The 17,603-nt window shown below is 39.2% G+C and overlaps 1 protein-coding gene across 1 annotated transcript in view; it reads right to left on the bottom strand.

Moving 5' to 3' along the window:
- The window catches only part of LOC150088255 (intermembrane lipid transfer protein VPS13A-like), a 3,009,916-nt gene that overhangs the window by 865,693 nt on the left and 2,126,620 nt on the right, over positions 1 to 17,603 (bottom strand). The window contains exon 56 of the mRNA XM_090370087.1: positions 6,436 to 6,522. Within this exon, the coding sequence (XP_090226213.1) occupies positions 6,436 to 6,522 (87 nt within the window). The remainder of the gene's footprint in view (positions 1 to 6,435; positions 6,523 to 17,603) is intronic.

Here is a 17,603-nt window from a genome sequence, read left to right as displayed (position 1 = left end):
TGACATAAACATTGTTAGATCAAAATTGAGAGTAGGAGTGTGTTACAGGCCTAATGACTCTGATGAGTATGATAAGAAACTGTACAGAGAAATAGAGTGGGTCAGTAAATCAGAGAGTCTTACAATAGGGGATTTTAATTTCCGATATTGACTGGAATTTGTGGGTTAGTCATTCACACAATAGCAAGGCTTTTGTGTATTTATTGGATGACTGTTTTCTACATCAGCATGTTCGGGAGGCAACTAGAGGGAGCAATATACTTGATTTGATTATCAGTAGTGATTCTTCATGCATTAAGAATCTCCAGATAATGGAACTACTAAGTGACAGTGATCACAGTGTGCTGAAGTGGGATTTACTCAAAGAGGTAACTATCATCAGGGGTAAAGGGTTTTTTCTTTCATAAAGGTGACTACGGTGGTCTGAGACAGTATTTAAATTCTATACGGTGGGACCAACTGATGATGTTACCAACAGCAAATTCAAAATGGGAAGCATTCAAAGAACTTATCTTTGAAGCTACTAGGTTTACATACCAACTAAGAAATATTGTTCAAGGTTTAAGCCTAAATGGATGTCAGATGAACTAATGAGACATGTCACAGAGAAGAAAAATGCATGGGATACAATACACATAAATTAATGGGTTTCATGGAAGCCTATGATAGATATAAGATGGTCTGTAATCAAGTCACAAAGGAGATTAGGCAGGCAAAGAGAGATTATGAGAAATCTTTGGTAAAGGATGCAAAGAAAAACAGCAAAGAGTTCTTCACCTATGTAAACTCTAGAGGGAAGGGGATGAATCAGATTTGTCCACTGGATATTGCTGGTTCAACTGTTGATGATCCTGCTCAGGTGACTAACAAACTAAATGAATATTTTCCATGTATATTCACACATGAGGAGTTATTCAGGGAGGGGAAGGGAATGCCAGATGTGAATTAAACCTTGGCAGTGAGCTAGATGATTTTGTAATAACTGAGAGGAAAGTGCAGGAGAAATTGTTGAAGATAAACATAAAAAAGGCACGCCGTGTGGATGGGATCTATCCAGTTATATTAAAGGAAGTGGCAAAAGAGGTAAGCAAACCTTTAGCCTTAATTATGAGAGCTTCTTTGGACTCAGGGGAGGTACCCGTGGACTTCAGATGGGCAAATGTGATCCCAATTCACAAAGGAGGATCAAATGGTGACACAAGTAATTATATTTGATGAATTTGAGGTATTGCTCAAAACATCGAAGGCAGATATTGTTGGGATATCAGAGACGTGGTGTCACACAGATATAAGGGATGCGGAACTGCAATTTGGGGAGTACAACGTCTACAGAAAGGATAGACAGGATAGGAAGGGGGGAGGTGTTATGCTATTAGTTAAGAAACACATAAAAACCAAGGAAGTGAAGCCAGTCAACATCGCTGGACATTGCAGTGTGGAGTCAGTTTGGTGTGACATAAACATTGGGAGATCAAAATTGAGAGTAGGAGTGTGCTATAGGCCTAATGACTCTGATGAGTATAATAAGGAACTGTACAGCGAAATAGAGTGGGCCAGTAAATCAGAGTGTCTTATAATGGGAGATTTTAATTTCCCAGATATTGACTGGAATTTGGGGGCTGGATACTCACACACTAGCAGGGCTTTTGTGGATTTATTGGATGATTGTTTTCTACATCAGCATGTTCGGGAGGCAACTAGAGGGAGTAATACTCTTGATTTGATTATCAGCAGTGATTCTTCATGCATTAAGAATCTGCAGATAAATGAACCACTAGGTGGCAGTGATCACAGTGTGCTGAAGTAGGATTTACTCAAAGAGGTAACTACCATTAGGGGTAAAGGGAAGGGTTATTGCTTCCGTAAAGGCGACTATGATGGACTGAGACAGTATTTAAATTCTATACAGTGGGACCAACTGATGATGTTACCAACAGCAAATTCAAAATGGGAAGCATTCAAAGAACTTATCTTGGAAGCTACTAGGCTTTACATACCAACTAAGAAATATTGTTCAAGGTTTAGGCCAAAATGGATGTCAGATGAACTAATGAGGCATATGGCAGAGAAGAAAAATGCATGGGATACTTACAAATTAACACATGACACAGAAGCCTATGATAGATACAAGTTGATATGCAACCAAGTCACAAAGGAGGTTAGGCAGGCGAAGGCAGATTACGAGAAATCCTTGGCAAGGGATGCAAAGAAAAACAGCAAAGAGTTCTTTACTTATGTAAACTCTAGAAGGAAAGGGATGAATCAGATTGGTCCACTTGATATTGATGGGTCAAGTGTTGATGATCCTGCTCAGGTGGCTAACAAACTAAATGAATATTTTGCATCGACATTCACACATGAGGAGTTATTCAGCGAGGGGAATGCCAGAGGTGTATTCAACTCTAGCAGTAAGTTACAGAATCTTGAAATAACTGGGAGTAAAGTGGAGGAGAAACTGTTGAAGATAAACACAAGAAAGGCACCCGGGGTGGATGGGATCTATCCAGTTATATTAAAGGAGGCAGCAAAGGAAGTAAGCAAACCCTTAGCCATAATTATGAGAGCTTCCTTGGACTCAGGGGAGGTACCCATAGACTGGAAATGTGCAAATGTGACCCCAATTCACAAAGGAGGATCAAAGGCTGACACAAGTAATTATAGACCTGTGAGCTTAACTTCTGTTCCAGGAAAATTAATGGAGACACTGGTTAAAGAAGCACTGCAGGATCATTTAGACAAGACTTCAGTTATAGCTCAGACACAGCATGGTTTTGTTAAGGGGAAGTCTTGCCTGACCAACTTGATTGGATACTATGATGCAGTCACAAAAGAACTGGATGCAGGGAATAACTTTGATATTATATACTTGGATCTTAGAAAGGCTTTTGATACTGTTGCACATGCAAGACTGTTACACAAATTGGAGCAGTGTGACGTTGGAGGCAAATTGCTGCTATGGATAAAGGGGTGGTTGAGGGGGAGAAGACAGAGAGTGGTAATCAATGGACACTGCTCATCGTGGACTGATGTTATTAGTGGAGTCCCTCAGGGCTCAGTGTTGGGTCCATTATTGTTTTCTGTATTTATAAATGATATTGATGATGGTATATCGGGATTAATGTCCAAGTTTGCAGACGATACAAAGGTTGGCAGGGTTGTCAAGGACACTACTGACACTATGCTTCTGCAACAGGATCTGGAAAGGTTGAGCAGATGGGCTGAGAGGTGGCAAATGAAGTTTAACATTGACAAATGTAAAGTACTACACATGGGAAACAGCAACCCCAGAGCAACGTATCAACTCTATGGTACAACACTGACAGTGGTAGAGAATGAAAGGGACTTGGGGGTGGTTGTGCAGGCAGATATGAAGTTCTCTGAGCAGTGCAGACGGGCTGCAAGAGTAGCTCATGGAGTATTGTCAATGATATACAGGAATTTTTCCAGCAGGGATAAGGAGGTGATTATTCCATTGTATAAGGCGATGGTCAGGCCACACCTAGAGTACTGTATACAGGTCTGGAGGCCTCATTTCAAGAAGGATGTAGAGCTGCTGGAACGAGTACAGAGAAGGGCAACAAGATTAGTGAATGGAACAAAGGGGTGCTCTTACGAAGAAAGGCTTAAGTTTTGCAAATTACAGTGTCTGGAGACTAGGCACCAGCGAGGTGATCTGATAGAGGTGTATAAAGCCTTGAATGGTTTAAGCATGCTCAATGCTGATGGGATTCTTCCTCTAGCTCAGAATAATCACCTGAGAGGGCATAAATTCAAATTGAGGAAAGACAGATGTAGGATAGACGTGCGGAAATTTGCCTTTAGCCAGCGGGTGGTTGGTTGGTGGAACAGACTTCCATCCCTTGTGGTGGAGGTTGATAGCCTAAATAAGTTTAAGGCTCAGCTGGACAGGTATTTTGAACGACCAGAGGGGTGAAGTGGAAGTGGTTTTTTTTTTTTTTTTTTTTTTTTTGGCTGATGCTGCATAAGCTTGCTTTCTTGCATCAAATGCCTCTACTAATGCTAATGCTAATAGACCTGTTAGTTTATCTGCTTTTCCGGGAAAATTAAGAGAGGCACTGGTTAAAGAGGCACTGCAGGATTATCTAGACAAGACTTCAGTTATAGCTCAGACACAGCATGGTTTTGTTAAGGGAAAGTCTTGCCAGACTGATTTGACTGGATACTATGATGTGGCCACACAAAGGAACTGGATGCAGGAATAACTTTGATATGATATATTTGGATCTTAGAAAGGATTTTGATACTGTTGCACATGGAAGACTGCTGAACAAATTGGAGCAGTGTGGCATTGGAGGCAAATTGCTGCTATGGAAAAAGGGATGGTTGAGTGTGAGAAGACAGAAAGTGGTAATCAATGGACACTGCTCATCGTGGACTAATGTTTTTAGTGGAGTCCCTCAGGGTTCAGTGTTGGGTCCATTGTTGTTTTCCGTATTTATAAATGACATTGATGATGGTATATCAAGCTTAATCTCCAAGTTTTCAGATGATACGAAGATTGGCATGGTTGTTAAGGACACTAATGATAGTACTCTGCTGCAACAGGTCTAGAAAAGTTGAGCAGATGGGCTGAGAGGTGGCAAATGAAGTTTAACATTGACAAATGTAAAGTACTACACATGGGAAGCAGTAACCCCAGAGTAACGTATCAACTCTGTGGTTCTACACGGACAGTGGTAGAGAACAAAAAGGGCCCGAGGGTAATCGTGCAAGCAGATATGAATTTTCTGAGCAGTGCAGACAGTCTGCAAGAGTAGCTCATGGTGTCTTTTAAAATATATACAGGAATTTTTCTAGCAGGTATCAGGAAGTGATTGCCCTTGAATAAGGCACTGGTCAGGCCACACCTTGAGTACTGTATACAGATCTGGAGGCCTCATTTTAAGAAGGATGTAGAGCTGTTGGAACAAATACAGAGAAGGTGAATTAGAAGGAAGAAAGGCTTAAGTATTGCAAATTACAGTGTCTGGAGACTAGGCAACTGTGAGGTGATCTGATTGCAGTGTATAAAGCCTTGAATGGTTTGAGCATGCTCAGTGCTATTGGGATTCTTTCTCTTGTTCAGAATAATCACCTCAGAGGGCATAAATTCAAATTGAAGAAAGACAGATGTAGGATAGATGTACAGAAGTTTGCCTTTAGCCAGCAGATAGTTGGTCAGTGGAACAGACTTCCATCCTTTGTTGTGGAATTTGATAGCCTAAATAAATTTAAGGCTGAGCTGGACAGATATTTGGAGCGAATGGACGAGTAAAATGGGAGCTTTTTTTTTTTTTTTTTTTGCTGATGCTGCATAAGCTTGCTTTCTTGCATCATATGCCTTTGCTAATGCTAATGCTAAAAACTAAAATTTTGGTGATTGGTGATAATCTCTGTTCCAGTAAAGTGAAGTTTAATGGCCAAGATATCGAAAAAGTTGATGAATTTGGTTACTTAGGGTTAAGAATAAATAAAAATAGTGACTGTTCAAATGATGTAAAGAGATGACAGGCAATTGCTAAAATGTTGGGTCATTGATCTGATAAAATTATGGAGAGATCATGATCTGCTCCTAAAGACAAAGCTGAGAATCACTGATTTGTGAATTTCTTAGTTGCCACTTATTGATGTGAAGGATGGAACCTGAAAAGAGTTGACAGGAAGAAAATTGAGGCATTTGAAATGTGGTTTTACAAGAGAATACTGCATAATTCTTACTTAGATCGAAGAACAAAAGAGTGGTTATTGAATAAAATTGGCAGGCCTAAAATTCTTCTTCATTCCTCAACAAAAGAAAACTCAAGTTTTTTGGTCATATAGTAAGAAGGGAAAACTTTCTGTTGAAGAATATAATGGAAGGAAAAGTGAGGGAAAGACAGAGCAAGACCTGCAACTAGGTGGAAGGATGGGATCAGTGAACCGTTGGGCATCACACTTTGCAATGCTGCTCGTATAGCACACGATGCTGTTGGAGGAATTTGTTGGTGGCCACAACAGCTCCTCAGGGAAATATGTGACTGGAAGAAGAAGAGGACAAAAAACAATTTAAATTATTTTTTCAAAAGAACAGGAACTTATTTAAAGTAGTTCTAAAATTACTTAAAATTTTCCAGAAATTAATTACTGAGTGCGTGTGTTGGTTAGTTGTTAGAATTCTTTTGGCGCAAAAGAAACTTTGGCCATATTGCGTCTATCTATTAGTATTATGTGAAAGTGTGTGTGTGTGTAACTTTACTGTAGTTTGTAACATTCTTAAAGGAATTCTTTAAATCTAAGAGGAATTTTATAAAAATTAATTCAAGCAATAATAAAATTTCAACACATCAGTTTAAGGAAACTGATTAATTTATACAGTTTAAATACTAGCAGTAATTGTTTATTTGTCTTTGAAATAATATTTTTTATGAATAATTCAATACATAAAACTATACATACCTTTTTCCGTTTATGTTTCTTAAACCGAAAAAGAAGAGGTTCATCAGCAGATGGAGTTGTCTCATACAGAACATCAGATGAGGTGCCCTTAAAAATAAAAGAATGGGGAAAAAAAGATAAGATACTGCCACTTTTTCAATAAACAGTATGAGTAAGAAATATGTTTAAATATGGCTTAATCAAAAAATACTAAATGAGTGAAAAATAAAGGGAATATGAAATGCTGTTCTGTAACAATAAAAACAATAACAGTTGTAAATGCTGCTCTGTAATAATAAAGTATGCATACAAGTGGGATTGTTATATAAGGACCTCTCAAAAAATGAGAAATCCTCTATAAGAAACCTGTAGTCAACCATCATCAGTTTTCCAGGTGGCACTTGGAAAATCACAGCTAGCATTCTCTCTAATTTTCTTTCACAAAGACAAGTGTTATCTACTGCTATGTTAGAGCAGTAGATGACATCTGCTATTTGTGATAAGACTTCTAGATGAGAAGGGCCTCAGAAAGCTGTGTGCCTATTCAAGAACAATGGGTATTCACACTGCACGGTCCAGAATATTACCAAGAATGCTACAACAGCGTCTTTAAATTAGCTCTATAACACTGCAGACAGAGCCCATATATGATTCTCCCATACACTGGGAAAACAATATGTGCTGTCATATGTGGGGACATATGAAGTGATTTATGTTGTGGATTTACACACTGAGTTTGTGGCTCACTGATTCACACTGAGTTTGTGGCCCATTAAATAAAGTTATGTATGTATGTGTCTAATATAAGTTGACACCTGGAAATATCAGTTAAACTCAGCTATGTTACCCCATATTGATACAGACTCTAAAAACAAAGGCAAGAAATGTGAGTTTATGTTGTCAGCTAGCAAGTGCTGTGTTGTTCTGGCCACTTTGCTACACAGAAACAGTGATCACAAGAAGAGTGCATACAGATACCATTCTGATCAATGACAAGGCTAGTCTCTACTATCAGTTACTGCCCTCAAAAGTGAATATATCATGTTTCTCAGGTGAGCTGTGATGTCACTCTGACATGGTAACAATATAAAGGCAGGTTGCAAACCTCTATATCCTCAAGTATCTTTGAGGATGGAAACATTTAACTATTTCTGAAACAATCAGTGATAATTAATTTTTTTGCTTTTTAAACATAATGTAATTTATGTTCTTTACTATTAATGCTAAGTTTTTGCCCATGTAACGTTTGGAACAGTTAGGCCTTTCTTAGCTCATTTTCAAAACATTACAATTGACACCTTTCAGCATCTCTCTGTTGTAAATTAATACCATCACTAGGTTGTCACATGCTGTATTTCCCCCTAGGAGTACTGAAATGGCTAGCTAGTGGTTGCACTGCATATTAATAAGTAACATTATACTACTCTTTTTAGAGAAGTGTTATTTATTAGTAGTGAAAAATAGGACAACTTGTCTTTCCATAGCATTTATGCATTTCTTTACCTATGCTATGTAATAAGTATGAAAATCGTACCAAAGATATACAGGGTGAGCATAAAGTCTTTCCCTGATTTCAATAATGGGAGATTTTAATTTCCCAGATATTGACTGGAATTTGGGGCTGGTTACTCACGCACTAGCAGGGCTTTTGTGGATTTATTGGATGATTGTTTTCTACATCAGCATGTTCGGGAGGCAACTAGAGGGAGTAATACTCTTGATTTGATTATCAGCAGTGATTCTTCATGCATTAAGAATCTGCAGATAAATGAACCACTAGGTGGCAGTGATCACAGTGTGCTGAAGTAGGATTTACTCAAAGAGGTAACTACCATTAGGGTTAAAGGGAAGGGTTATTGCTTTCGTAAAGGCGACTATGATGGACTGAGACAGTATTTAAATTCTATACAGTGGGACCAACTGATGATGTTACCAACAGCAAATTCAAAATGAGAAGCATTCAAAGAACTTATCTTGGAAGCTACTAGGCTTTACATACCAACTAAGAAATATTGTTCAAGGTTTAGGCCTAAGTGGATGTCAGATGAACTAATGAGACATATGGCAGAGAAGAAAAATGCATGGTATACGTACAAATTAACACGTGACACAGAAGCCTATGATAGATACAAGTTGATCTGTAACCAAGTTACAAAGGAGGTTAGGCAGACAAAGGCAGATTACGAGAAATCTTTGGCAAGGGATGCAAAGAAAAACAGCAAAGAGTTCTTTACTTATGAAAACTCCAGAAGGAAGGAAGGGGATGAATCAGATTTGTCCACTTGATATCGATGGGTCAACTGTTGATGATCCTGCTCAGGTAGCTAACAAACTAAATGAATATTTTGCATTGACATTCACACATGAGGAGTTATTCAGCGAGGGGAATGCCAGAGGTGTATTCAACTCTGGCAGTAAGCTAGAGAATCTTGTAATAACTGAGAGGAAAGTGGAGGAGAAATTGTTGAAGATAAATACAAGAAAGGCACCTGGGGTGGATGAGATCTATCCAGTTATATTAAAGGAGGCAGCAAAGGAAGTAAGCAGACCCTTAGCCATAAGTATGAGAGCTTCCTTGGATTCAGGGGAAGTACATATGGACTGGAGATGTGCAAATGTGACCCCAATTCACAAAGGAGGATCAAAGGGCAGTCATCATGAAACAGGTGGGTATATGGGATGTGTTAGAGTAATTAAGAATAAGAATAGGTGCATATATACTTGCATGTATACCAATGCTAGAAGTATAGTAAATAAATTTGATGAATTTGAAGTGTTGGTCAAGACATCGAAGGCGGATATTGTTGGGATATCAGAGATGTCTTGTCACACAGATATAAGGAATGCCGAACTGGAATTTGGGGAGTACAATGTGTACAGAAAGGATAGACAGGATAGGAAGGGAGGAGGTGTAATGCTGTTAATAAAGAAAAACATAAAATCAAAAGAAGTGCATCCAGTTGATATAGATGAACAGTGCACTGTTGAGTCAGTTTGGTGTGACATAAGCACTGCGAAAGCAAAAATAAGAGTAGGAGTGTGTTATAGGCCTAATGATTTGAATGAGTACAATGAACAATTGTACAGAGAAATAGAGTGGGCTAGTAAATCGGAATGTCTTATAATGGGAGATTTTAACTTCCCAGATATTGACTGGAACTTGTGGGTTGGGCGCTCACACACTAGTCAGACATTTGTGGATTTATTGGATGATTGTTTTCTGCAGCAGCATGTTCGAGAGGCAACCAGAGAAAGTAATACTCTTGATCTGGTTATCAGCAGTGATCATTCATGTATTAGGAATTTGCAGATAAAAGAACCACTAGGTGGCAGTGATCACAGTGTACTGACGTAGGATTTACTTAAAGATTTAATTACTATCAGGGGTAAAGGAAAGGGTTTTTGCTTCCGTAAAGGCGAGTACAGTGGTCTCCGACAGTTTTTAAATTCTGTACAGTGGGATCAACTGACGATGTTACCAACAGTAAATTCTAAGTGGGAAGCATACGGAGCAATATGGCCTTAGTTGCTAATGCTCCTAAAAACCAAATAACAATAACAGTGGGAAGCATTCAAGGAATTAATCGTGGAAGCTACTAAAAGGTTCATACCTATTAAGAAATATTGTTCAAGCTTTAGGCCTAAATGGTTGTGAAATGAACTAATGAGACTCGTAACAGAGAAGAAAAATGCATGGGATGCATATAAATTATCAGGCGACATAGAAGCCTATGGCAGATATAAGTTAATCTGTAATCAGGTCACAAAGGAGGTTCGGCAGGCAAAGGCAGATTACAAGAAATCCTTGGCAAAAGATGCTAAGAAAAACAGCAAGGATTTCTTTACTTATATAAACTCTAAAAGGAAGGGGATGAATCTGATCGGTCCACTTGACATCGATGGTTCGACTGTTGATGATCATGCTCAGATAGCAAACAAACTGAATGAGTATTTTGCATCTACATTCACACGTGAGGAATTATTAAGGTTTGAAAATGGCAGAAGATGATCAAATTGTAGCAAGATACTTAATTATTTTGTAATAACCGAGAGCAAAGTGGAAGAGAAATCGTTGAAGATAAACGTAATAAAAGCACCTGGGGTGGATGGGATCTATGCAGTTATATTAAAGGAGACGGCAAAGCAACTAAGTTAAGCAACCCTTAGCCATAATTATGAGAGCATCCTTGGACTCAGGGGAGGTTCCCACGGACTGGAGATGTGCAAATGTATCCCCAATTCACAAACGGGGATTGAAGGGTGACACGAGTAATTACAGACCTGTTAGTTTAACTTCTGTTCCGGGTAATTTTTCTTTTTTTTTTTTTTTTTTTTTGTAGTTGTTGGCGCATAGGCTTCTGCGGCCATAATGCACCTTCCAAGGTTTTTGCAGTACTTTGATCCAAGCCCGAGGCGGGAATCAAACCCGCGACCTTTGGGTTGCCAGGCAGGCACTTTACCCACCTGGCTAGCCCGGTCGGCCTTCCGAGTAAAATAATGGAGTCGCTGGTTAAGGATGCATTGCAGGATCATCTAGACAAGACTGCAGCAATAATTCGGACACAGCATGGGTTTGTTAAGCTCAAGTCTTGTCTGACAAATTTGATAGGATATTATGATGTGGTTACAAAGGATGAGAAAAATAATTTTGATATCATATATTTGGATTTCAGGAAAGCTTTTGACACTGTTGCACATGGAAGACTATTTATGTATTTAGTGTAAGACTATTTATTTATTAAGGGTAAGTTGCTACAATGGATAAAAGGATGGTTAAGTGCTAGAAGACAGAGGGTGGTAATCAATGGGTGCTGCTCTTCTTGGACTAATGTTATTAGTGGAGTCCCACAGGGTTCGGTGTTAGGTCCACTGTTGTTTTGTATATTTATCAATGATATTGATGAAGGTATATCAGGCTTAATGTCGAAGTTTGCAGATGATACAAAGTTTGGCAGGGTTGTTAATGACAGTAATGGCAGTGTGCTACTGCAACAGGATCTAGATAATTTGGGCAGATGGGCTAAGAAGTGGCAACTGAAGTTTAACCTTGACAAATGCAAAATACTACATATGGGTAGAACTAACCCCAGAGAAACGTACCAACTGTGTGGTACTACACTTAAGGTGGTAGAAAATGAAAAAGACCTGGGAGTAATTATGCAGGCAGATATGAAGTTTTCTGAGCAATGCAGACAGGCTGCCAGAGCAGGTCATGGGGTTTTGTCAATGACATATAGGAATTTTGCTAGCAGGGAAAAGGAGGTGATTATCCCTCTGTATAAGGCAATGGTCAGGCCACGGCCTGACCATTGCCTTATACAGAGTCTGGAGTTACAGGTCTGGAGGCCTCATTTTAGGAACGATGTATATTTACTTGAGCGTGTACAGAAAAGGGCAACAAGATTGGTTAGGGGAAGGAAGGGATCCTCTTACCAAGAGCGGCTTAAGTTCTGCAAATTGCAGTGGCTGGAGGCTAGGCACCTGCGCGGTGATCTGATTGAGGTATATAAGGCCTTGAATGGGTTGAGCAAGCTGAATTCTGATGGGATCCTTTCACTTGTTCAGATTACGAATCTAAGGGGGCATAAATTCAAATTAAGGAAAGACAGATGTAGAATAGATGTGCGGAAATTTTCCTTTAGCCAGCGGGTGGTTAATTGCTGGAACAAACTTCCATCTGTCGTTGTGGAAGTTGATAGGTTGAATAAATTTAAAGAGGAACTGGACAGGCATTTGGAGGGAACGGTGTGATTTTTTTTTTTTTTTTTTTTCTTTTGGCTGATACTGCATAAGCTCATACATTTGCTTTCTTGCATCACATGCCACTACTACTACTACAAGCAATTATAGACCTGTTAGTTGAACTTCTGTTCCTGGAAAATTAATGGAGGCACTGGTTAAAGAAGCACTGCAGGATCATCTAGAAAAGACTTCAGTTATAAAGCTCAGACACAGCATGGTTTTGTTAAGGGGAAGTCTTGCCTGACCAATTTGATTGGATACTACGATGCAGTCACAAAAGAACTGGATGCAGGGAATAACTTTGATATTATATACTTGGATCTTAGAAAGGCTTTTGATACTGTTGCACATGGAAGACTGCTGCAGAAATTGGAGCAGTGTGGCATTGGAGGCAAATTGCTGCTATGGATAAAGGGGTGGTTGAGGGGGAGAAGACAGAGAGTGGTAATCAATGGACAGTGCTCATCGTGGACTAATGTTATTAGTGGAGTCCCTCAGGGTTCAATATTGGGTCCATTATTGTTTTCTGTATGAATGATATTGTAAATCAAGCTTAATGTCCAAGTTTGCAGATGATACGAAGGTTGGCAGGGTTGTCAAGGACACTACTGACACTATGCTACTGCAACAGGATCTGGAAAGGTTGAGCAGATGGGCTGAGAGGTGGCAAATGAAGTTTAACATTGACAAATGTAAAGTACTACATATGGGAAACAGCAACCCCAGAGCAACGTATCAACTCTGTGGTACTACACTGACAGTGGTAGGGAATGAAAGGGACCTGGGGGTTGTTGTGCAGGCAGATATGAAGTTTTCTGAGCAGTGCAAAGAGCCTGCAAGAGTAGTTCATGGTGTATTGTCGATGATATATAGGAATTTTTCTAACAGGGATAAGGAGGTAATTATTCCCTTGTATAAGGCAATGGTCAGGCCACACTTAGAGTACTGTATACAGGTCTGGAGGCCTCATTTCAAGAAGGATATAGAGATGCTGGAATGAGTACAGAGAAGGGCAACAAGATTAGTGAATGGAACAAAGGCGTGCTCTTACGAAGAAAGGCTTAAGTTTTGCAAATTACAGTGTCTGGAGACTAGGCACCAGCGAGGTGATCTGATAGAGGTGTATAAACCTTGAATGGTTTAAGCATGCTCAATGCTGATGGGATTCTTCCTCTTGCTCAGAATAATCACCTGAGAGGGCATAAATTCAAATTGAGGGAAGATAGATGTAGGATAGACATGAGGAAATTTGCCTTTAGCCAGCGGGTGATTGGTTTGTGGAACAGACTTCCATCCCTTGTCGTGGAAGTTGATAGCCTAAATAAGTTTAAGGCTCAGCTGGACAGGTATTTCGAACCAACAGAGGGGTGAAGCGGAAGTGGTTATTTTTTATTTATTTATTTTTATTATTTTTATTTTTTTTTGGCTGATGCTGCATGAGCTTGCTTTCTTGCATCAAATGCCTCTACTAATGCTAATGCTAATGGTAATTATGCACGTATGTTCACTAATGCCATCTACCAGTCTGTAACAAAGGGTGGAATTGGTAGTGGTGACCTCATTCTAGCATTGATCTCTGCATCAAATGTGATTATGCATGTTAAATAGCATTAGTTATTTAACGATACATTTCTTTTGGGAAATGTATATACTTACTGAAGCAAAATACGTTAACAAAAGTAGCATTAGCATTAGTAGAGGCATTTGATGCAAGAAAGCAAAATACGTTAACAAAAGTAGCATTAGCATTAGTAGAGGCATTTGATGCAAGAAAGCAAGCTTATGCAGCATCAGCTAAATAAAAAAAAAAAAAAAAAAAAAAAACACTTCCACTTGACATTTGTTCGAAATACCTGTCCGGCTGAGCCTTAAATTTCTTTAGACTATCAACCTCCACGACAAGGAATGGAAGTCTGTTCCACCAACCAACTACCTGCTGGCTAAAGGCAAATTTCTGCACATCTATTCTACGTCTGTTTTTCCTCAATTTGAATTTATGCCCTCTCAAATGATTATTCTGAGCAAGAGGAAGAATCCCATCAGCATTGAGCATGCTCAAACCATGGTTTTATACACCTCTATCAGATCACCTCGCTGGTGCCTAGTCTCCAGACACTGTAATTTGCAAAACTTAAGCCTTTATTCCTAACAGCAACCATTTGTTACATTCACTAATCTTGTTGCACTTCTCTGTACTCGTTCCAGCAGCTCTACATCCTTCTTGAAATGAGGCCTCCAGACCTGTATACATTACTCAAGGTGTGGCCTGACCATTGCCTTATAAAAGGGAATAATCACATCCTTATCCCTGCTAGAAAAATTCCTGTATATCATTGACAAGACACCATGAGCTACTCTTGCAGCCCGCCTGCACTGTCCAGAGAACTTCATATCTGCTTGCATAATTACCCCAGGTCCTTTTCGTTCTCTACCACTGTCAGTTTAGTACCACAGAGTTGATAAGTTGCTCTGGGGTTGCTGTTTCCCATATGTAGTACTTTACATTTGTCAATGTTAAATTTCATTTGCGATCTCTCAGCCCATCTGCTCAACCTTTCCAGATCCTGTTGCAGCATAGCATCAGTGGTGTCCTTAACAACCCTGCCAACCTTCGTATCGTCTGAAAACCTGGACATTAAACTTGATATACCATCATCATTATTATTTATAAATACAGAAAACAATAATGGACCCAACACTGAACTCTGAGAGTCCACGATGAGCAGTGTGCATTGATTACCACTCTCTGCCTTCTTCCCCTCAACCACCCCTTTATCCATAGCAGCAATTTGCCGCCAATGCCAAACTGCTCCAATTTTTGCAGCAGTCTTCCATGTGCAACAGTATCAAAAGCCTTTCTAAGATCCAAGTATATAATATCAAAGTTATTCCCTGCATCCAGCAGATTTGTGACTGCATCGTAGTATCCAATCAAATTGGTCAGGCAATACTTCCCCTTAACAAAACCATGCTGTGCCCGAGTTATAACTGATGTCTTGTTTAGATGATCGTGCAGTGCTTCTTTAACCAGTGCTTTCATTAATTTTCCTGGAACAGAAGTTAAACTCACAGGTCTATAATTACTTGTGTCAGCCTTTGATCCTCCTTTGTGAATTGGGGTCACATTTGCACATCTCCAGTCTATGGGTACCTCCCCTGAGTCCAAGGAAGCTCTCATAATTATGGCTAAGGGTTTGCTTACTTCCTTTGCTGTCTCCTTTAATATAACTGGATAGATCCCATCCACCCCAGGTGCCTTTCTTGTGTTTATCTTCAACAATTTCTCCTCCACTTTCCTCTCAGTTATTACAAAATCATCTAGCTCACTGCCAAGGTTTAATTCACATCTGGCATTCCCCTCCCCTCCCTGAATAACTCCTCATGTGTGAATATAGATGGAAAATACTCATTTTCCATCTATATTCACACATGAGAAGAACTCTTTGCTGTTTTTCTTTGCATCCTTTGCCAAAGATTTCTCATAATCTGCCTTTGCCTGCCTAATCTCCTTTGTGACTTGGTTACAGACCAGCTTATATCTATCATAGGCTTTCATGAAACCCATTAATTTATATGTATCCCATGCATTTTCCTTCTCTGTGACATGTCTCATTAGTTCATCTGACATCCATTTAGGCCTAAACCTTGAACAATATATCTTAATTGGTATGTAAAGCCTAGTAGCTTCCAAGATAAATTCTTTGAATGCTTCCCATTTTGAATTTGCTGTTGGTAACATCACCAGTTGGTCGCACCGTATAGAATTTAAATACTGTCTCAGACCACCGTAGTCACCTTTATGAAAGAAAAAACCTTTACCTCTGATGATTGTTACCTCTTTGAATAAATCCCACTTCAGCACCTTCAGCACACTGTGATCACTGTTACTTAGCGGTTCCGTTATCTGCAGATTCTTAATGCATGAAGAATCACTACTGATAATCAAATCAAGTATATTACTCCCTGTAGTTGCCTCTCTAACATGCTGATGTAGAAAACAATCATCCAATAAATACACAAAAGCCTTGCTAGTGTGTGAATGATTAACCCACATATTCCAGTCAATATCTGGGAAATTAAAATCCCCCACTGTAAGACTCTCTGATTTACTGACCCACTCTATTTCTCTGTACAGTTTCTTATTATACTCATCAGAGTCATTAGGCCTATAACACACTCCTACTCTCGATTTTGATCTCCCAATGATTATGTCACACCAAACTGACTCGACGCTGAACTGTCCAGCGATGTCGACTGGCTTCACTTCCTTGGATTTTATGTGTTTCTTAATTAATAGCATTACCCCCTCCTCCCTATCCTGTCTAGGCTTCCTATACACATTTTACTCCCCAAATTCCAGTTCTGCATTCCTTATATCTGTGTGAAATCATGTCTCTGATATCCCAACAATATCTGCCTTTGATGTTTTGGGCAATACTTCAAATTCATCAAATTTATTTACCAAACTCCTAGCACTGGTGTACACGCAAGTATACATGCACCTGTTCCTATTCTTAGCTACCCTAACACAACTCATGTGATTACTTGTACCACAATGACTCCCAGCAGTCTCTGAATCATCCTGCATCTTGTTTTCAAGGCTTCTGCTCATTCCAATAGAAGCAGTGCAAGAATCACTTTCACCTCTGCCAGTGGCTACTGTTAATCTATTAATCCTTGTATCCCCCCAAGCTAGCAGTTTTCCGACTCACCTAACACTGCCTTGATAGCATCAGCAAATATTCTTGCACCCTTTCTATTTAAGTGTATCCCATCTCTGTAGAAGCAGTCTCTCCTGTTAACAACTAAAGACCAGGCAGAAAAAAATTCTACCCTTTGAGCCTTGCACAATCTTTCGTACGTTATTGAAGAAATCTTTGAAACAGACTATAGAATTGCCTAATTTTTTTATTAAAATTGGTTTTTTGTTTGCAGGCCAGATGCAGCCAACAGTTTGCCAGTTGGGCAGCCCTGCTCTAGACTGATTAACTCAACTACATTGTGAAAAGTTGTTAAACGAGGTTCCTCTTGTTGAGATGGAATTCAAACCAAGCACTCTACGTACTCAGAAGATATACCAATATCTTTTTATTTTTTTTATTCCTTAACACCAGAATAATGTGGAAAATGACATTTTCTTTGAACAGCACTGGAAGAAGAGCAAAATAAAATGACAGTTTCTACATTAGAAGTGATTCTGCAGACGGCAACTTATTACAAATCAGCTACTTGAATTTTGAGCTTTGTTATAAAACAGAAAAATAGGATCTAGGATACATATCTAGTGAAAACTTAACCGATAATTTGAATAAAATTTTAAAAAATACCAGATTTTTGAGAAAACCCTTATATGTGCAGTGCTGACAATGCAGTATTAAGGAGTCTTCACTTATGCATAATGTTGGTGGAAGTGTTTTTAACAGTTGACAATAGAAAGCACTTGAAAA

This window comes from Mastigoproctus giganteus, chromosome 3, assembly GCF_048544385.1.
Source record: "Mastigoproctus giganteus isolate SK-2022 chromosome 3, ASM4854438v1, whole genome shotgun sequence".
NCBI classification, from domain to species: Eukaryota; Metazoa; Arthropoda; class Arachnida; order Uropygi; family Thelyphonidae; genus Mastigoproctus; species Mastigoproctus giganteus.
Note: the sequence above shows the minus strand (reverse complement) of the source record. Positions and strands in the feature narration are given on the sequence as shown.